At 44.0% G+C, this 23,038-nt stretch overlaps 1 protein-coding gene across 2 annotated transcripts in view; it reads right to left on the bottom strand.

The window, feature by feature from the left end:
* The window catches only part of DNAH7 (dynein axonemal heavy chain 7), a 498,098-nt gene that overhangs the window by 370,468 nt on the left and 104,592 nt on the right, over window positions 1–23,038 (bottom strand). For both annotated transcript variants that reach the window (XM_077448738.1, XM_077448739.1), the window contains exons 14-18: window positions 21,249–21,327; window positions 19,606–19,830; window positions 16,692–16,838; window positions 12,722–13,407; window positions 3,310–3,496 (exon numbers count right to left, since the gene is read on the bottom strand). In XM_077448738.1, the coding sequence (XP_077304864.1) occupies window positions 3,310–3,496; window positions 12,722–13,407; window positions 16,692–16,838; window positions 19,606–19,830; window positions 21,249–21,327 (1,324 nt within the window). The remainder of the gene's footprint in view (window positions 1–3,309; window positions 3,497–12,721; window positions 13,408–16,691; window positions 16,839–19,605; window positions 19,831–21,248; window positions 21,328–23,038) is intronic.

Genomic DNA, 23,038 nt, shown 5'->3' with positions numbered 1-23,038 from the left:
AGTCAGAAGAGTTCTGTACCAATTGTTGTACAAAAGTTAACAGAGCTCAATAGCTCAAGATGAAATTTACAGACACAAATAAGGACATGAGTAAAAAGAGAGACTCAAGCCTTATTGGAGGCTTGGTCTGAGGTTTTAGTCAGACAAAGTATGTATCCAGGCAAGAAGCCACTGCTTTAGATGGCCCCCTATGCTCTGTTAAACCTCTGTCAAATAGTAAATGTTTATTTGTAAAACAAAGGTTGAATACATATAGTAAAAACATAATTCACCAGTATAAAAACATAAAAGAATTAAAATAAAATTGAATTACATCAATTATAGTTTTTTTTCACTGCTAGACATTTGTGTGCTGTTTCCTCTATGCTTTAAGCCTTCATGACAAAACCACACTATTGCATCAATAAAGAGTGCATCCATTACAAATAACCTAATGTTCAACCATGGATTTCTTAAGGACAAGGAACATGTTGATTATTCGTAAGAGAAAACAATCTAAGGGCTCTAAACCAGTGGTGACTGCTCCATTAGGGGTGAAGGGGCGCCGCTCTCCTAATCCATGCGCCTGGCCCCTAATCTACATGCAGGGCGCCAGATGCAGGGATTTTAATTTTTTGGGGTTTTTTTTAAGCACGTTACTAGAGCCCTTGTACACACGATCGGACCGTGTTGTCAGATAATCCGACCACGTGTGGTCCATCTGACTTTTTTCATCCGAATGTCCGACCAACAAAGTTTGAGAGCTGGATATAAAATTTTCCGACAACATGATCCGATCGGACTTTGTCTGATCGTTTGTAGAGAATTCCGATCGGACAAAGTGCCACGCATGCTCAAATCAAATCACGTGACCAGAGCTATTGGCTACTAGCCTGAACATAGTCCTGTTGTAACGAACAAACGTCATCACGTTCCAAACGATCGGATTTTCCGACAAATTTGTCCGACCGTGTGTATGCAACACCAATTTTGGAAAAAATCTGACGGATTTTGTGGTCGGAATATCCGACCGTGTGTACAAGGGCTTACAAATTATTAATTGCCATTGTTTTCCTGCTTCTCCTCCTGACCAATCAGGAAGTGGGTCCTAAAACCCAATTGGCTGAGGAGTTTTGGGATTCCCGGACAATCAGGTCTCAGGACCCACTTCCTGTTTGGCCTGGGAGGAGAAGCAGGAAGACATTAGCGAATATTAAGAAGCAACACCTGTTCTGCCTGGGAGCCTGCAGCGAGGAGCAGCCTCCTAAGGTAAGGCTGGTCTGATCGCTGTCTTCCTGCACAATTGCCGCCTTCCCGCCCGTCTCCAACTCACTTCACTGCCATGCATTGAGTTAACAGTTTTCAATCCACTGCTCTGTACTCCACACATTTACAAAAATACCATTCACTTTTATGTAAGTTAACCCTATTATTTTCATACAATTATTCAGTGTTGCAGACAGACCTTGAGTTAAAACAAATATTCCCAGGGTCCAGCAATCCTATGCCTTCTCTCCTCTTGGGCATAGTGCTGCTACACTTAGACTGAATGTTAAGAAGCGTGATGCATGGTACTACTTTCATTCAGAGTCCATTCACACAGGGGCAACTTTGGATCCGACTTGAAGTCGTCCCAAGTTGCCTCAAGTCGTGCAACATTATAAAATCAATGTAAGTGAATAAAAAACCATCTTAATGTACACTACTGAAGTCGCTCCGACTTCAGAAAAGGTTCCTATACTACTTCAATCTGACTTCTAAGCAACTTGTACCCATTGATTTCAATGAAAGTTGCCTCCAAGTCGGATCCCCTGTCTTAACCAAAGCAACTTTCCAGGAAGTAAAAATAGTTTTCTAGGCAAACCCCTCCCTCCCACAGAGCTTATTATGTGATTGGCCACTGGCAAAGTCCCCTGTCCTGAAGGCAACTTCAAGTTGCCTTGTAAGCTGCCTCAAGTTGCGCTGTGATTCATACTCAAGTCGTGTCCAAGTTGCCTCCCAAAGTCGCGCTGAAAGTCGTGTTGCCCCTGTGTGAATGGACTCTTAGGGTGATTTCCCACTCAGAAGGTGGATGCATAAAGAAAATATCACAGTACTACCGAATGTGTGCTGCTTTAGTTTTACAGGGGCTGAAGTACAAAAGGCCTCTTATAATAGCATCTTCGCTGCAACTTGCCAGCAAAGAAAGCACCAAGCTTCTTTCCCCCTCAATTTTCTAGGTGAAATATAAATAAGAATGGCCAGTGCCAGCAACTTTTTCTTTCAAGAGCTGCCTATGCTTCTAAAATAGCTAAAATGTGCTTGCAAATTGTATGTTCTTTTAATAAAACAAACAACTACAAAATGGAAATGTGTTTTTATGTAGTCACCTCCGAAAAAATGTCAATGTCATTGCCCGCCAAGGTTTTCTTTCCTGATCCTTTAGCAAAAGGGAAACGCATTTTTAAGTACCAATTATTCAGAATTACTGTGAAAGGTTAGATCACATTTGCATTACCTTTCATCCCAATGCACTAAGAGATAAACCACATTATCATGAAAATAGAGCAAGTTTATTTTTATTGATCAACGGGGATAGAATGTCTGTTTAGGTTTTTTTCCCTCATGAAACATTACAACAGGTTCACAGTGCCATCTTGTGGAAAACAACATTAATGTCCAAGTGCCTGCATTTTAAACGACCAACACTAATGAATACAGTAAATCCATACTGTATTCATTATACACATATACATATTTAACAATACACTGAGAACTCATCGCTTTTAAAGGAACACTCTCCTAAAAAAAAAAAAAAATTATTATAGTTTGAAAACTCTATAGAGTACATACAAGTATGAACAGTATTTCATATACAAATCTCTTTTTTTATGTTATATGACATTATTTAAACCTGTAATAATTAAAGCGGAAGTAAACCCATCGATTTAATAGTTTAAAAAAACAGTTATATTCCCGGCATGCCGAAAATGCTGTCACATTGGTTGTGCTCTCAACCAAACTGTCAAACCATCCAATGGCTGGTGTCATAACTGATCACATGTGCAGCTTCATGACAGTTGAAGATTAAACAAAGGCCAAGATGGCAGCTTCCTTGGCTGAAAGTGATAGGAGGGTTTACTTCCACTTTAATTGTTATAAAGCTTGGCTTACGTAAATATGGAAAGAAATATAAAAAAGGTGTAAAAAAAAAAGGAACCACTGTCAGGGATATTGTTTATTTAAACCTGTAATAATTAAGCGTTAGAAAGCTTGGCTTGCATGTAAATATGGAAAGAAATTTAAAAAAGGTGTAAAAAAAATAAAAAATAAATCGTTTTTTGCACTTACCAACAATACTTGTTTCATTAGGTCTTTCCATGTTTTGTCCACAGTTGAGAATCGCCTGCCCTCTTCAGGCATCTGAGCCATAATGTCAGGGGAACTAAATATGGGCTCCAAGTATAACCATGTAGCCTGCACTTTTAGCCACTCATCTAGGATTTCTTGCAATAACAACAATTTAGCTTCCCATTCTCTATAAAACAAAATACAGTTGTTTGCATTTTAAAATGATAATATACAAGGTTTGTTTATTTAGATGCATAGATATCCCACACCCTAATAAATGTTATCTTAATAACATATATAAGAGCAGATTCAGTTGCTGCTACAAATAGTGCCTTCTCTCATTTATTCTTAAATTTGACATTAAAGTAGAACTATAGGCAAAGCTTTTTCTTTTCATTTTAAAGTAAGGGAGGCTTGTGACCCTTGCCAGTTTATTTCTTGCCATCTGTGTCCCATTGGGGAGATTTCTCTTCACCTCTTTTCCCATAGCCAAAACAGGAAGTAAGGATAAATCTCTAGAAATGAAGGGAATCCCTTGGGGACCCCCGGGTCACTGGAACTAGTGTCCCCATTGGAAGATTTCCCCTCTATTACTTTTCTGGGAACAACCCAAAATTTGAGATTTTCTTTTATTTTCACTTTCCATGATAATGGTAAACAGGACAAAAAGAGAGGGTGAATTCCACTAACAGGGGGCACAGACAGCAATAAAAACTGACAAGTGATCTAATCCCTCCCCAAATCTATTCAAAACGAAAACAAAAAATAGATTTTCCTTCAGTTGTACTTTAAGGCTTTTTCGCACTAAGATGTTACAGGTGTGTCTGTTGGTCCCCACAAGTGTATATGTTCACTCCTTTCACCTGACTGAATTTCCCCTATAAGGTTATTCTTTTCACATCTTAACCACTAGGCGTCTGCGCTATAGCCGAAAGACGGCTGCAGCGTGGACTCTCCTGTTAACTTCCGCGATGCGCGCTCCCACGAGAGCACATTGGGTAAATTCTGTGCTGGCCATGTCCCTTGGACAAAGCCAGTCACAGATCGCTGTAAATAGCCAATCACAGGGGCCGTTTACAGCACGATCGGCGTGTCCAATGCAGCGTGATTTAAAAAAAAAAAGTGTACCATCTGTCCCCACTGCCATCTAGTGCCAGTGCCATCTGTCCCCAGTGCTATCTGTCCCCAGTACCACCTGTTGTCAGTGCCATCTGTCCCCAGTGCCACCTGTTGTCAGTGCCATCTGTCCCCAGTGCCACCTGTTGTCAGTGCCATCTGTCCCCAGTGCCACCTGTTGTCAGTGCCATCTGTCCCCAGTGCCACCTGTTGTCAGTGCCAACTGTCCCCAGTTCCACGTATAAGTGCCATCTGTCATCAGTGCCACATCAGTGCCACGTGTCATAAGTGCCACATAGTGCCATCTGTCATCAGTGCCACATAGTGCCATCTCTCATCAGTGCCACATCAGTGTCACTTGTCATCAGTGCTACATATTAGTGCCATCTTTCATCAGTGCCATGTATCAGTGCCATGTATCAGTGCCATGTGTCAGTGTCACGTGCCATCTGTTATCAGTGTCACGTGTCATCAATGCCACGTATCAGTGCCATCTGTCATCAGTGTCACATGTCATCAGTGCCACATATTAGTGCCATCTGTCATCAGTGCCACATATTAGTGCCATCTGTCAGTGGCGGAATTATCAGGGTCGCAACAGTCGCAAGTGCGACTGGGCCCTGTAATTCTCGGCCACTTCAGGGGGCCCACCGGCAGCCCGCCCGCCGCCCGAGGGGCCCACCTGACTGTCCGGCCGGGGGTGTGCGTGTGTGGTGTTATTAATGCCGGGTTCATGCCGTGGTGAGGGGGGGGGGGGGCTTCCTTCACCAGTGTGAGAGAAGTGCTTGGTTGGCTCCGCAACACCGGACTCCGGACACAAAAAAACCTTCAGCCAATGCAGTGAAGGCACTCTCTGAAGCAAGGCTTTCCCGGAGGAGCGGAGGCACGCTTCGTGGAGGAACTTTACGTCACTCTGCAGGATTCTGAGGAGGGAGAATCGATCATCATCAGCGATTGATTGGCGGTAAGTCACCACCCCCCCTCCAGATTGTGCCAGCCCGCAACCCCCCTCCAGTGCCACTACCTGCCCTCCAGTGCCACCTGCCCACCATCGCCCCTCCAGTGCCACCACCACCCCTCCAGACTGTGCCACCCCCTGCCCTCCAGTGCCACCAGCCCACCACCCCCCTCCAGTGCCACCACCACCCCCCCTCCAGACTGTTTTACCACACCCCCCCAGACTGTTCCACCCCATCCCCCCCCCCCCCGACTGTCCCACCCCATCCCCCCCTCCAGACTGTTCCACCCCATACCCCCCCCCCTCCAGACTGTTCCACCCCATCCCCTCCTCCAGACTGTTCCACTCCATCCCCCTCCAGACTGTTCGCCACCACCGCCCCTCCAGACTGTGCCACCACCTCCCTCCAGTGCCACCACCCCCCCTCCAGTGCCACCAGCCCACCACCCCCTCTCCAGTGCCACCACCCCCCTCCAGTGCCACCAGCCCACAACCCCCTCCAGTGCCACCACCACCCCCCCAGACTGTGCCACCACCTCCCTCCAGTGCCACCACCCCCCCTCCAGTGCCACCAGCCCACCACCCCCTCTCCAGTGCCACCACCCCCCTCCAGTGCCACCAGCCCACAACCTCCTCCAGTGCCACCACCACCCCTCCAGACTGTGCCACCCGCCCTCCAGTGCCATCACCACCCCTCCAGACTGTTTCACCACCCCCCTCCAGACTGCCACCACCGCCCCTCCAGACTGTGCCACCACCTCCCTGCAGTGCCACCCCTCCCTCCAATGCCACCACCACCCCTCCAGTGCCACCATAGTGCCACCAGCCCACCACCCCCCCTCCTGTGCCACCACCACCCCTCCAGACTGTGCCACCCCCCTCCAGTGCCACCACCACCCCCCTCCAGTGCCGCTACCCCCACCTCCCTCCAGTGCCACCACCCCCCCTCCAGACTGTGCCACCACCACCCCTCGAGTGCCACTAGCCCACCACCCCCTTCCAGTGCCACCACCACCCCCTTCCAGTGCCACCACCCGCCCTCCAGTGCCACCAGCCCTCCACCCCCCCTCCAGACTGTGCCACCACCACCACCCCCTCCAGACTGTGCCACCACCACCCCCTCTGCAGACTGTTCCACCACCACCCCTCCAGACTGCCACCACTGCCCTCCAGTGCCACCCCTCCCTCCAATGCCACCATCCCCCCTCCAGTGCCACCACCCCCCCTCCAGTACCACCAGCCCACCACCCCCCCTCCAGACTGCCAACACCACCCCTCCAGACTGTGCCACCCCCACCCCCCCTCTAGTGCCTCCACCACCCCTCCAGACTGCCACTAGCCCCCTCTAGTGCCACCACCACCCCTCTAGTGCCACCACCACCCCTCCAGACTGTGCCACCACCCCTCCAGACCCCTCCAGACTGTGCCACCACCACCACCCTTCCAGACTGTGCCACCACCACCACCCTTCCAGACTGTGCCACCACCACCATCCCTCCAGACTGTGCCACCACCCCTCCAGACTGCCGCCACCCCTCCCTCCAATGCCACCATCCCACCTCCAGACTGTGCCACCACCACTCCTCCAGACTGTGTCACCACCACCACTCCTCCAGACTGTGCCACCACCACCACTCCTCCAGACTGTGCCACCACCACCACTCCTCCAGACTGTGCCACCACCACCCCCCCCCTCCAGACTGTTCCACCACCCCCCCAGACTGTTCCACCACCGCCCTCCAGTGCCACCCCTCCCTCCAATGCCACCATCCCCCCTCCAGTACCACCAGCCCACCACCCTCCCTCCAGACTGCCACCACCCCTCCAGACTGTGCCACCACCACCACCCACTCCAGTACCACCGCCACCCCCTCTCCAGTACCACCACCATGCCACCCACCTCCAGTACCACCGCCACCCACCTCCAGGACAACCATGCCTCTCCAGTACCATCGCCACCCTCCTCCAGTACCACCACCCACCCTCCGGTACCACCGCCACCCCTCTCCAGGACCGCCACCCCCCTTCAGTACCACCACCGCCACCCACCTCCAGTACCACCACCACCCACCTCCAGTACCACCACCACCCACCTCCAGTACCACCGCCACCCCCTCTCCAGTACCACCGCCACCCCCTCTCCAGGACCATCATGCCTCTCCAGTACCATCACCACCCTCCTCCAGTACCACCACCCACCCTCCAGTACCACCGCCACCCACCTCCGGTACCACCGCCACCCCTCTCCAGGACCGCTACCACCTTCAGTACCACCACCGCCACCCACCTCCAGTACCACCGCCACCCCTCTCCAGGACCACCATCCCCCTCCAGTACCACTGCCACCCCTCTCCAGGACCACTATCCCCCTCCAGTACCACCACTGCCACCCCCCTCCAGTGCCACCATCAGCCCCCCTCCAGTACCACCACCACCACCCACCTCCAGTACCACTGTCACCACCTCCAGTACCACTATCACCCCTCTCCAGGACCACCACCGCCACCCACCTCCAGGACCACCACCCCTCTCCAGGACCACCATCCCCCTCCAGTACCACTGCCACCCCCCTCCAGTACCACCACTGCACTGGTGACACAGGTTTCACTCGGGACACAGGCTGCACAGAAATGTTTTACTTTCTACAGTGGAAAAAAATATAGTATCAAAATCATGCTTTTTGGGGGGGGGGGGGTCTTCCTGATTTCTTGCATCGGGGCCCTGAGGTTTCTAGTTACGCCTCTGCCATCTGTCATCAGTGCCACGTATTAGTGCCATCTGTCATCAGTGCCACGTGTCATCAGTGCCACATATAAGTGCCATCTGTCATCAGCTGCCACATAATAGTGCCATCTGTCATCAGTGTCACATGTAATCAGTGGCATGTATTAGTGCCATCTGTCATCAGTGCCACATCAGTGTCACGTGTCATCAGTGCCACGTATCAGTGCCATCTGTCATCAGTGCCACGTCAATGTCAGATGTCATTGTTCTGGTGCTCCAGGGCCTTCAAATGTGTAATAGGTAGTCAAGAAGTCAGATGTGTAATTTATGCTCCTAGAACACCTGATGGCGCTCCCTGCATCTTGGGCCTCTCTAAGTGTCCAGGCTGTGGAAAAGTCCCACACATGTGGTATTGTAATACTCAGGAGGAGTAGCAGAATGTATTTTGGGGTGTCATTTGTGGTATACACATGTCATGTGAGAGAAATAACCTATTACAATGAAAATTTTGTGGAAAAAATAAAAAATAAAAAAAAATCTTGATTTTGCAAAGAATTGTGGGAAAAATTACAACATCAAAAACCTCACTTGCATCTTACTAAACACCTTGCAATGTCTACTTTTCAAAAAGGGGTCATTTGGGGAGTATTTGTACTTTTCTGGCATGTTCGGGTCACAAGAAATGAGATAGGCCACCAGTACATCAGATGTGATCAATTTTTTATGATTCGCACCACAGCTTGTAGACTCTCTAACTTTCACAAAGACCAAATAATATCCACTAATTTGGGTTAATTTTACCAAAGATATGTAGCAGTATAAATTGTGGCCAAAATTTCTGAAGAAAAATTAATAATTTGCAAAATGTTATCACAGAAACAAAGAAAAATGCGTTTTTTTTCAAAATGTTCGGTCTTTTTTCATTTATAGCGCAAAAAATAAAAAACCCAGAGGTGATCAAATATCACCAAAAGAAAGCTCTATTTGTATGAAAAAAGAACAAAAAATTAATTTGGGTACAGTGTTGCATGACTGAGTAATTGTCATTCAAAGTGTGAGAGCACCGAAAGCTGAAAATTGGTCTGGTCACAAGGGGGGGTTTGGGTGAAGTGCCCAGTTGTCAAATGGTTAAAAAGTTAGTTGGTTATAACGTTCTCTTTTAAATGACTATCAAAAAGGCAGTACAAGGCAGTTACAAAGAAGATTTTGTTCTGTAGGTTTGTTCTTAAGTTGAATTTGTATATAAGTCGGAACAAGTAGATTTTTCAAGTGTAACTTCAGCCAAAAAAATATTTTCAGTTTTGGATAGCATAGGGAAGGGTTAACACCCCTGTGACATTTGTTTTTCTGTCTGTGCCCCTGATTAGATTTCATCTCACTTCCTGTCCATGGGACAATTGGATTTTGAAAATTTTGGGTTGTCATGGAAACAAGGATTGGTGCTAAAGCTTTAGTGGAGACACCCTTTTCCCATGATAACTCTTACAGGAGTGAATTTCCCTTCTTAGGGGTAGATTTCCTCTCACTTCCTGATGTCTCCCTCCGTTTGCAAGTATGAGTTGTATGTTAGTCAGATGTATGTAACTCGGGGACTGCCTGTATGTAGTGGTCTCCCCAACCTCCAAGGGCCTGGTGGCTGACATTCCTCCTCGGGAGCAGGTTACTAGGCATGGGGGGTGTAGTGCAAGATGGAAAGATGGGCATTAGTCACTTTTAAAAATTAACAAAGATTTTTATTTCTCTTAACAGGGAAGAGAGGGTTAGGGCACAGGACACCCTTAGGCAAATGCAATAGCAACTTGGCAGACTCTGCAAACAAAAATAGAACTAGGCAGACAGCAATACAGAAAAGGGCCTTTAAACTGAATGCAGCAATCTGTATCTTGTAGCAACTGCTGTCTCCAATGGCAACAATCCCACTGTAGATATTCAAGCTCAACTCACAGTATCCCACTGTAGATCCTCAAGCTTAGCTCCCAGTTACCTGCTAGACTTCTCAAGCTTCACTCACATCTACCTGCTGTACTTATCATTAAGCTTTACCCGCCGTCTCTACTGAAGCTTTCCTACTTACTTCACTGTCCCTGGCTAGTGAAGCATCTGCTTTGGAACTCCATCCGTTCTACACTTGCCTCCGGTAACAAGAGTGGCTGTCCCTCTGGCTTCTCCTTCGCCTCACACCACTCACCCAGGCCACAGCCCGGGTGGAAAGAACCCTGATCACCTGACTCGCTCCAAATAAATAGACTATCCCAGCAGCCTCAGCGGCCAAAGAAACTCCTGTCAATTGGCTGAGAAAAGCATATTCACTCATAACCTGAGTTCACTGTAATCTATCATACTAATGCCAAAGGCAACAGTGCCACCTATTGACAAAAGAGAGAAATCACAGTTAAACTCAAGAGTAAGAGAAAACCATTTTATCAAAACTACAAATTAGCAAGGCTAGTTACCACCTAGCACAACTAAATTTACTAGCAGCCCTGTTTAGGACAAGGGTGCTACATGTACATGAAAGGGGTTTTGACATTTCATCCAGGTCGCATCAAAACGTCAAAGAGATCCTTCTCCGTCAATTGGGAAAAAATTCCCTTTGCCAATTGACGGAGAAGGATCTCTTTGACGTTTTGATGCGACCTGGATGAAATGTCAAAACCCCTTTCATGTTCTTTTGGGAAAGGCCAATGCTCTCTGTAAAGAACCTAATCTCAAACACCATCTGACAATACTCTGGTTATTTCGAGGTATCCTGTCCTCTACATTTTAAAATTGGCTCAAACATATTTACTCCTTTGACACCTTTCAGACTGCCGGGGAACATCGGGGCTCCTCATTGGCGCTTTTATCTATTCACATTTTGACTTTCTCCATACATCAACAGTTGACTTGATTAATTCTTTGATAAGCATGGATGTAAGACCCACTGGTTTCTTTGTGTAACTGTATACGCTGCAATATCCTGAAGAAGCTCAGGAGAGCGAATCATGTAGAGAAAAATGCAGCATATTTAATGTACAAGTTCGGTAACATGTGTAGTTATCTATGACTCTGTACCATTTCTTGTACTTTAGGACTTGTTACATATATTTATATTTTCCTTTTCCGGAAATGTTTTATGTATTTGTACTCTTAATAAAATTATATTGATTTTATTTTTGGCATGTGATTATCTTGCCTTTATATCTGGTACCATCTTAAAAGTCCCGGGGGTTGGTTACCCTCCAGTCCCCTGTTTTTCTCTTCCCTGTATCTTTAAAATTTTTAATGTACTGTAGCTTACTGGCTCTTAGATGTGGTGGCTGCATTCATTTTCTTTTTTAGGCAAAGAACATTTTCTGCAAGTACAGTAAATAGCTGTTGATCTTGCCAGAAATGCATGTAGTATTCACAAAGATAACTTGGCAAATGTTTGTAAATGTGATGCTACCATGCAACTAGCCTCCCTTTATTTTCACTTGTGATATTGGCAACTGCTATTAACCCCCCTGGCGGTATTCCCGAGTCAGGCTCGGGGTGGAATTTTTATACCAAAAGCGGTAACCCCGAGCCAGACTCGAGACCTCATTACTGGATCCAGGAGGACGCTTATTTACCTTCTTCCTTGGATCCAGAGATGTCCCCCCGCTGTACGAGCGGCTGGTCCTCCGCTCGATTCATCACGGAGCCGATCTCTGCTCCCTGAGAGCGTTGCAACGCATGGGGACGGAGATCGGCGCCAAATTCAAAAAGTGAAACACAAAGTATACATACAGTTTAATGTAATCTTACAGATTACATTGTTGTATGTAATTATTTCACATCCCCTTTGTCCCTAGTGGTCTGCCCAGTGTCCTGCATGCAGTTTTAGATTATGAAAACTGTTCTTTGTGCCTGGAAACTGGAGATTGTCGATAGCAACCAAAACTGTCACTTTACATCAAAAATGATTTTAGACCAGCTAGAAAACAGCGATAATAAATTGGAATCACTCGCAGAATTGAGCGATAGTGATTTGTGGGGATATCCGTCATCAAATACTGAAAAGTAATGACAGTGACAATTCTGCAACTGAGCAAATTTCAGTGTTTTTGGTTTGATTACATTATTGAATCATTTTTATTATTGTTATATTATTATTTGGTACAACTATTTATAATTATTTATTATATTATAATTTATGATTTCATTTTTCAAACTTTATCATACCCGGGATGTCTGCTAGACTCTGGTTTGGACAGATTTAAGTGAGTTATTGCTAAGAATTACAGGACTACAATATAAAACAGCAAATTTTCATGCAAAATAATTGTACCACTTTTAGCACCTAAAATCCGAAATAATCATACCGCCAGGGAGGTTAATAACCAATCAACAATGGATATAATTTATTTCTCCGTGTATTTTTTAAACATGCTAGTTTGTGCAGTCCTGTGCAATTGTCTAATTCTGAAATCTTCAAAGAAGCAAAAAAGTGACTATTGTGGCATATTATTTATATTAAAAAAAAAATTTATATAAATAAAATATAATATATTAAATAAAATATAATATAATAAATAAAATATGATCAGTAAATAGTCTAGTCTTTTGAATGTGTAGAACACAGCCGAACAATATGAGAAATAACACATTTACCTGATTTCATTTTCAAAGGCTTTTATAAATGGAGATCCTCTCATGGTCTGTGTTTTAACAACATGGTCATCAAGCAGCATCTGAATATCATCCACAGATGACAAAATATATGTTCCTGTTTCTCGATACGGAAGAAGGGTAAATTCCATTTTATCCCACTCTGAAATCATTTTCTCCATTGCTTTTTCAAGCGAATACTCCTTGCTTGCAGACTCACTAATGCCTTCAAATTTGTCCAGAAAAGGCTGAAGTTTCATATCAATGAACTTGTTAACATTCGTGTCTTCTTGTGGTTTAATTGGATACCCAACAATAGCTGACATTGCCTCCCAGTGCCTGTCCCGTAGCCCTGGATTACAAACAATTTGAATAAGTGGTATAATTTCTCTGAATTTTTCTACTTTCTCTTTGATTTTGGAAGTTAGAGACTGGGCATTTGGAGAATTTGTAAATGTTCTTTCTAGCTTGTATAAGGCTCTCCAGTAGTTTCCTACATCTTGTTCTACAAGATCAGGATTTACTGTAGTATAGGGTGCTTCCATCCAATTTTTGTACTTTGTGTTAAATTCAACTATAATCTCATAAAGACGGAGATAGGGACTAAGAGACTCAGAAATTTTTTTCCTCTGGGGGTACTGTGAAGCTGCCCATCCAAATGCTTCTTCCTCGGCATTAAATTGATCAATCTGAAATAGAATTTATCAAATAAATATGTTATTAAAGGATACAATTTTTATATCTCTCACAATGTACTGTAAATCGCACACTGTACACTACAATTTTGCACTTTTATTTTCATGCTTCCAATGTCTTCCAATATACCTTTGAAATATGTACAACACAGTCTACAGTATATAGTGCATGCACTTAGATAAGCAAACAGAAAATCTATGGTATTCCTATAACCATTAAAAAAGCAGTGAAAAAATCCCGTGCAGAGCACGCATGTCAAGCTTCTGCATTTTAGGGCTGCAAGTGTAAAAATAATTCAGTGTGGCCTTCAGCCAATTTAAGAATGTTAACTGAATTAATTATTTTTAATTATCATTAATAACATTATAAATAATTGTATATTTACTTTGTAATTAGTATATAAATCCAAAAAGCAGTGTTGTCTTTTTGTGGTGCAATAGTATTTAAACACAACTACAAAGTAAAACAAAGAAAAGTAAAAAAAAAAAAAGTGGGAGTAAACTCCCTTGATTGATTTTTACCTATAGGTAAGCCCATAATAAGGCTTACCTATGGGTACAGTAAATATCTCCTAAACGTCCAACCAGAGCCCATTAACCCAGAAGGAAGACGGGGTGAAGATGGAAGCTTCATTTTAAAGGTTTTACATTTTCATATAATTCACATAAATAATTATAACTCTGCCCTGCAGGTTTAAAAAAAAAAAAAAGACAGCGCTTTTCTGCCACTTTGAGGTAAACATATTGGCTGTAGATGTCACTAGCACACCAAAATGTCACCAGTAGAAGCAAGGTTCAGTGTTTTGGGGTCATGCAGGATCCCAATCATCAGCCAGACGTTCACGACAACACAACAACCTATCAATATAAATAACCACTTTGTGATGGAGGCCACCCTTGCCCTCTTGCCTGTTCATGGATGCTCACAATCTGGCACAGAAGCGTGCCGCCTCGCTAAGGGGGCACACGGAGAAAAGGAGGAGCTGAGAGCTCCAGCAGTGGACATTGCACAGAGCAGATAAGTATAACATGTTTAATATTTTAAAGTAATAAATAAGCTTTACAACCACTTTAAACGTGGATCAAACAAAGTCACAAAAACAGCAAAACCAAGAGGCTATCACTGACAAACGTATTTAATAAATAAGTTCAAAGGACAAATGTTGTATTAATGCGGTTGTAAACCCCTCTTGGTGTTTACTTCTAGATTGCAAGCTCTAACCAGCAGGGCCCTCTGATCCCTCCTGTATTGATTTGCATTGTAAGTGTACTGTCTGCCCTCATGTTGTAAAGTGCTGTGCAAACTGTTGGCGCTATATAAATCCTAATTAATAAAAATAATCATTTACCTACAGGTAAACCTAAAATAAGGCGTACCTGAAGGTAAAAGGAACATCTCCTAAACGTGCACCATTTAGGAGATATTCACCCTGCATACAGTCATAGACATCAATGGCGCATGCGCTCTAAAGGTTCGGCATACCTTTCCGGAACTTCAAAGCTTCATGCCAGAACAAAGGGCTCCCACGCACATTCACAGGAGTGACATCATCATGGCTCTGGCCAATCACATAGCCGGAGAGTGCAAACCCGGAAGAAAGACAGGGGGAACATGTCAGCCCTCTCTGCGGTGACATTACAGTGCTGGAGGGATTTGTTCCAAGGTGAGTATTTCATATTGTGCTAGTATGTAATGCATACTAGCACATCATGCCATTGCCTTGCAGGTTTTTGTTTTGTTTTGTTTTTGCAATGTCCGCAGTTTACAACCGCTTTAAGTACAAGGTATTTGTTCTTTGCACAGTTCCCATTTTCCTTGTTCCATAAGACTGGCAGTTATAAGGATAAAAGCAATATCTAAAATACAGAGAGGTGGCAAGATGGAAGAAGAGACAAATAATGGCTATGTGTTGCAAAAAAAAAACTTTTAGAAATACTATTTATTTAACTATTCATTAACCACTTGCTTACTGGGCACTTAAACCCCCCTCATGCCCAGACCAATTTTCAGCTTTCAGCGCTGATGCACTTTGAATGACAATTGCGTGGGCATACAACACTGTACCCAAATTAAATTTTTATAATTTTTTTCCCACAAATAGAGCTTTCTTTTGGTGGTATTTAGTTACAGCTCGGAGTTTTATTTTTTGCTAAACAAACAAAAAAAGATGCAAAAAAAAAAAAATCATGTTTAATAGTTTGTTATAAAATTTTGCAAACAGGTCATTTTTCTCCTTCATTGAAGTGCGCTGATGAGGCGGCACTGATAGGCTGCACTGGTGGGCACTGATAGGCTGCATTGGTGGGCACTGATAGGCTGCACTGGTGGGCACTGATAGGCATAGTTAAGGCGGCACTAATAGGCACAGATAAGGCGGCACCGATGGGCACAGATAAGGCGGCACTGATGGGCAAAGATGGGCACAGATAAGATGGCACGGATGGGTGGCACGGATGGGTGGCACTAAGGGGCACTGATAGGTATCACTGATAGATAGGACTGATGGGCACTGATAGGTGGCACTGATAGGTGGCTCTGATAGGTGGCACTGCTGGGCACTGATGGGCGGCACTGATGGGCACTGATGGGCACTGGTAGATGACACTGATGGGCACGGATATGTGGCACTGGGGTGCAGCACCTTTGTTGAGGCAGATTGTGGGCACTGCTGGGTGGCACTGTGGGCACTGCTGGGTGGCACTGCTGGGTGGCACTGTGGGCACTGCTGGGTGGCACTATGGGCACTGCTGGGTGGCACTGACGGGGGCACTTATATTTTATTGAGGTGGCACTGGCAGGGGGCAGGTGGGCACTGGCAGGGGGCAGGTGGGCACTGGCAGGGCTGGCCGTGATCGGCTCTTTTTTTTTCTCCTCGCGCTGTCAGCGCGAGGAGGAATAATAGCCGATTACCGGCTCCGTTGTATCACATGATCAGCTGTCATTGGCTGACAGCTGATCACTTGATAAGGGGTCGGGATCGACCCCTTGCTCGGATCGGTGATCAGGCGAGTCTCATAGACTCGCCGATCACAGAGCGCGTCGCGCTCCCCTCAGGGGGCGCACAGGCCGCTCGTGCACGGGACAACGTCAATAGATGTAGTCCCGGCAAAGGAGGTCCGCGCTGTAGCCGTCATTTGGCTATAGCGTGGGTCTCAAGTGGTTAACATTTATACTGTTTCGTCTCTACAGGCAATGATCCTGCTTTTGCTTGTTATTTTCCATCTGTTGTAGAAAGCCCCAACATGAATTCAACTGAATGCATTAGTGTAATACAAACCTTTTCGACTGCTTGCTCCAGTTTTGAATTTAGAGTTTGTGCCTTTTTCAGGTATTTGCTTACTTCATGAATATCACCATATGCTTCGAATTCTTCCACTTGTTTCCTGAAGTTTTCCAGCTCTTCAACAAACCTCTCACAGCGCAGCTACTCATCAATAAAATAATATTGGAAAGGTAATGGTTACATGTCTAAAGGTTATATATTTTCCTTTAAAGTATAATAATAATAAATTATAATAATAATAAATGACATCTATACATGTTTTTCTACAAATGAAAATGATAATGGAAAAGAGCAGTGTATGTGGACCCCAAATAAATGTTATCTGGTAACAGGGATCGAAAAGGATGCTTTCCCTTGTGGATGCATAGATATGTAACTAAAAGCCACGTGATTTGGCAAAAAATTTAAACAAGGGCCCGCACTTTTTCAGTTTAATAACTCTTCCATGTCCCTTTATGGTGTTCTATTTTTTTTCAAATTTAGTAAAATTTAACAATGTCCTTAAACTAACTGAAATTTGATTTTTGCTTTAAAAACAGTATTGTAATGAATCTAGCACACTTTTTAAATAAGCAGCATAAAGGCAATACCCTTTTTTTCTACATAAAGAAGACTAGGTATGGTCTAGCAAACGTAAGTCTATTTCTAAAATAAACAAAATGGTGGCCACTTACACCATCATTAACTGAACATCCAGGCTCTTGTGCAGGAACATTCCCAGCATTCAGTGCACCCGAGGAAGCTTACTCCTGCCCTCTCCCCTCTGTTCATTCTGCCCCGTGGTTAGCCAATTGGTGGGGATCCTGAGGAGATTTAGAAGCATTCTCTAACTCAACATTTTACCTCCGCCATGTTGAATGCAAGAGTGACACACCTGGCTCTAGCATTACATAGTCAGTTGAAGCTGACAATACCCAGTAAGCAAGCAAGATGTTGTTAATGTTGGAGGGTCAACAAATAGACTCTCCCCTATTTGTCCCACCTTGCTGTTAGCTGATTGAATGATTTGTTTTTCCACAGGTGCATTTAATGCTAGGATATGAGGAGCAAAGGATAGTGCTGCATGTTTACTCTTTACTCCACAGCATCCTTGATGGTCAGTTAACTACTTGAGCTCTTTGGGCATGTCCTGTATGTCCTCAATATGAAAGGTTCAAAATAAGCTTCCTAAGTACTACCAGTCCATAGGACCAGACAAGTACTATGCCTGATGGGAAATTCCCGTCTGGGTTGCGTTGGAAACAGTGGACTGTGACCCAATAGGAACCAATTATTTCCTCTGACTCCACATCAAAGACAGAACCAATTTCCTGAACCCAGTTTTGGCATTATCCCCTAAAGTATGTCATATCGTTAAGTAATCAGGAGGTCTTCTCTTCCCCATAAACCCCTTATGCTGTTCTTATATAACCCTGTGTTCCCTCCAGGAATGGATAACCTTCTTGCTTTCTGGGAATGGTCCTAACAGGGTGTCATTTGTGTATAAGAACAATAAACAGAGACAAAGTAAAACCTATCCCATCCTATCAAGCTTTCTATTCTTCAAATGAAGCACTTTGCTGCCCGAAGCACTTACTTGGCAGACAATATGCTAATCTCATCTCTGTGCAGATATAACCTGCACACTTAGGGTATGATCTCACTCCTGTACAGTGCACTCACAACTCTGCCTAGTGGGCTAGGTTCATTAAATAAGGGTTTTTAAATAAAGGGGCAGTCGTCCTTTAAAAGGCTACTAAAGGCTTAAAGTGGTTGTAAACCCTTACAAACCCATTTGACCTACAGGTAAGCCTAGATTAACCTCCCTATTGGTGATCCCGAGTCTGGCTCGGGTTGGGATTTTAGTTCCACGAGCGGTAACCCAGAGCCAGACTCGGGATCGCATCGTTGGATACAGGAAGGACACAGGGAAAGTTAATTACCTTGTCCCCTGGATCCAGCGATGTCCTCCGCGCTGTGTGATCGAGCTGTCCTCCGCTCGATTCACACAGTGCCCGAATGCTGCCGAGCTCCGTTCCCTGCGACGTTGCGGCGACACGGGAGCGCAGATCGGCGCAAAATTCAAAAAAGTAAGAAGACACAAAACACACACAGTACTGTAATCTTACAGTGACGTCATCGCTGCTCCAGCGAATCACAGTGCCGGAGCAGCGAGGCCCACGGAGGCCCACCAAGAAGATGGACGCTCGGAACTACAGGGGACAGCGGTGACTTCGCTGGCTCCTGTGTCAGGTAAGTGACACATAATGGACTACTATGCGATGCATAGTAGTCCATTATGCCTTACCTTTGCAGGGAATCAAAGAGGAAGTGTGCGCTAATGTGAGAAAAAGATATATGCTGCTGTATTTTGTACAGAATGTAATCTAAGTACAAAGCCGGTAAAAAAAAAACAAAGTAGCAGTTGCACCTCCTAGGTCTCCAAACTTTCCAAGCAAAGGGCCAGTGTACTGTCCTTCAGGCTTTAGGGGGCCGGACTGTGGCCAGTTTGAGTACAAAATGCCCCGGGATCAGTGCCCCATCATTGGTTTTGAGGCATAGTGCCCCATTGTTGATATAAATTAGAAGTGGTGTCAGTAGAGGGAATGGTGCTCCATCATGGGTGTCAATTGGTGGCATAGTGCACCAAGGGCCAGAAAAAGACAAGCAAAGGGCCACATAAGGCCCCAGTTTGGAGACAACTGCTCTAGTCTATATCTACTGCAATGGAAATGTAGATGCAAAATCACCAGCTGAGACCCTTACCTACTATTTGTCTGTTTCCCTTCTAATATATGTAGTTACATAGTTAGTCTGGCTAAAAAAAAGACACACGTCCATCCAGTTCAACCAATATCATGCTGACAAAATAGTTTATATAAGATCAAAGCAGCACTGCATCGTGGAAGCTAAGAATATGTTTTCTAACCTTTAGTCCATCCTGATACTCTTTGGACTTTTCATGCATTATCTTTCTGTGCTCTTCAAAGATTGCACCCATGCGGTCATGCCACTGAAAAGTGTCGTTGTTTAGGCGAATATCAGCAGGGGACTGAGTGACATAATCTACAAGGAAAGTCAGGCGGTTTTTGGATTCTACCAGTTTTCTTCCCAAATCTAGCATGTCTTGAGCTTCAACTTTCTGGATGTATTCCTGTTTTTAAAAAATGCATTAATGAATAAATTGCAACTGAACCTCTGCACAATATATTTACAGGTGAAAACTGTCAAATTAATTTATTTTGAAAAGCTGTATATGCTAAACACATGTTGTCAGTCATCCTAAATTCGGCAAGGCTGGAAAAAATGTGTCATTCATTAAGTCATAATGCTACCTTTATACCTTGTAATGTACCTTTCATGACCTATTCTGAAAGCCATGATTACTTCAATTAAAATGTATAGCCCTTTTTCACAGAACAACAAAGACATTATAAATGTCACTTTCTCCTATGTATGCTGAATGTGGTTATATATACTACAGGTGCTTCCGCACACCATATTTTAATTTTATCTATGCGCCACAAGAAAACGTTAAACAGGGCCACTGATGCCATGGCACATGGGTGCTGATTTATAAAACGGGGGAAAGAAGATAATTAAAGAGGGGTTTTTAACTATCAGGACCATCAGCAAGTGATCAGGAATCATGTTTAACTGTTCCATAAACTGAAAGATGAGACCTAATTAGTTATTATCATGCCGCGTACACACAATCAAATTGTCCGGCGTACTTAGTCTGCCAGACCGCATTTCACCGGACAATCCGATTGTGTGTGGGCTTCAGCTGACTTTTTCAGCGTAAAGTCCGGTGGACTTAGAAAGCAGGACTTGGGTTTCAGCGGACAATACGTTCGTGAGTATGCTAGTCCGGCGGACTAAGAATGACACATGCTCAGAAGCAAATACGAAAAGGAAGCTATTGGCTACTGGCTATTGAACTTCCTTTTTCTAGTCCCGTCGTACGTACTGTACGTCATCGCGCTAGCAATCGCCGGACTTTCCGTGTGTCCGTGTGTGGCCAAGTCAGTTCGGTAGAAAGTCCGCCGGACTATCGATCGTGTGTACAAGGCTTAAGCAACAACTCCACTTTTTGTTCCAATTTTATTCTCCCTTCTTGTAGTAGGTATGTGACCAGGGTCTTAACTATGCTACCTGTCCTGTGCTGCCTTTCTAATTTTTCTGCACAAAATCGGAATCTAAGTACAGTACTGAACTGGTGCAGAGCCTCCACCAAAGGACACTTTCCATCCCTTTATACAGATATGGCAAAACTGCTGTGGGTAGCAGCTACGTGAGCAGATTACAAATTGCCTTGGGTCATTTGAAAAGGTAGAAAGTTCCTAGATTATTTTTACAAATTTCCACCTCACATTATCTGTTCAAATAAACATATGAACAGAAGCAAAAGGGGTAGAGACACGGGCAGAGCTTGATGGTGTACATGTGAGAAATAATTTTATGTTTTTTTTTTTGTTTTAAATATTATCATTATCTTTTTGAATTCATAAATTAATATGGTGAATCTGCATTTATAAAGTTTTTATTATTGTTAAATTTGATTCTTGATACCTTTAGCTCCATGAGTTCCTGAGTATTTGGAGGAGTACTTAGAGCTTTATCAGCAATCTTCTTAAAGTCATTACACAACCTGGAAAAAATAGGTACATACAATTGTTATTGAATTTAGGATTGCAAACACAAAAATTATCAGATAAAAAAATAAAGGAAGAGGTTTAGTTGCTGGTATATTGCTTAGATAAACAAAGTGCATTGTGTAGTAGTAGTAGTAGTGGGAGTAGTAGTAGTAGTAGTAGTAGTAGTAGTAGACACAAAGGGGTTGATTTACCAAAACTGGGGAGTTCAAAAAAAGTACAGCTGGTATGGTAGCCAATAAGCTTCCTACTTCAGCATGTTTAATTAAGCTTTCACATAAAAACCAGAGGCTGATTGGTTTCTATGCAGAGCTCCACTAAATTTTGCACACTCCAGTTTCAGTAAATCAACCCCAAAGTATCAAGTTTATTTTTACTAGACAACTGACATTTTGAACTTAAAGTTAATTTGTAGCCAACCCCAGTAAACTTATATTTATCATTCTGAAGCATAACTATTTTAAAATACAGTTTACCTGATTGATCAATCAATCTGTATAATTTACATAATAAAGGTTAACTCTTTAATCTGGTTTATATAAATCGAAAATTAAGATTGAAAAAAACAGGGACCTTGGAAAACATTTCACATTCTTGCTTAAGATTGTAAGCAAGAAGAGTGAGCTAGTTTGAGTAACAGATCTTTTGTCCCTCTGTACCTAAACTATTTAAATGTTGGATGTTTGTCTGAGAGCAGTGGGTGGAGGCTCAATAGTTGGTGCAAACAGAGCGGATGTTATTAGGTAACCCTTAAATACAATTTAATATTTCTCTGATGTACTATGGAGAGGGGCAAAAGAGAAGTGCTGTAGACATCTTTTGCTACAGATTATGAGGAAAATAATTGTAATCAGACAAGTTTTTCAACGCTGACTGATCACTATTTCCCCAGATGAGCCTCACCAGGGGCATCTGCAAGTAGCTATATGACCTTGAATCATTGTCCAACTTGGAGGAACACAGTTGTATTAAGAGACTGAGCTCTATGGTTCATGGGCACCTTAATAACTTGCCGACCCCACTATAGACGAATGACGGCTACAGTGCGGCCGGCTAGTTCTGGGTTGCTCATATGATGGCGTGACATGATCAAACCTGCTGCAGGGCACAGGTGGCGTGCCCTGTGCTCGCAGTGTCTGGCAGGCACTGCTGATCACAGATTGAGGTAAAGAGCCAATCAGAGGCTCTTTACCATGTGGTCAGCTGTGTCCAATCACAGCCGATCACAGATCTAAACAGAAGCCAGTTATCTGCACTCCTTACCTCATGCTGACAGCATGAGGAGAGGAGAAGAGAGCCGATAACTGGCTTCTCTGAAAGAGACATGTACACTGCTAATCAGGGTAATGTGTCCTGATTATCAGTGCAGTCCCAACAGTGCCCTCCAGTGCTGCCAATCTGTACCCACCGTTGCTGCCAATCAGTGCCCACCAGTGCCTCCTCATCAGTGTCATCTATCAATGCCACCTACCAGTGCGCACATCAGCAAAGAAGAAAAATTACCTGTTAGCAAAATTTTATAACAAACCATAAAAAAGGTTATTTTTTTTTTTTTTTTTTTTTCGGTCTTAATTCAATTATTTAGCAAAACAATTTAAAACCCAGCGGTGATTAAATACCACCAAAAGAAATCTCTATTTTGGGTACAGTGTTGCATGACGGTGCAATTGTCATTCAAAGTGCGACAGCGCTGAAATCTGAAAATTG

Source organism: Lithobates pipiens, unplaced genomic scaffold (genome assembly GCF_037356315.1).
Source record: "Lithobates pipiens isolate NorthernLeopardFrog02 unplaced genomic scaffold, aLitPip1_a1.2 Scaffold_22, whole genome shotgun sequence".
Classification (NCBI taxonomy): Eukaryota; Metazoa; Chordata; class Amphibia; order Anura; family Ranidae; genus Lithobates; species Lithobates pipiens.
Note: the sequence above shows the minus strand (reverse complement) of the source record. Positions and strands in the feature narration are given on the sequence as shown.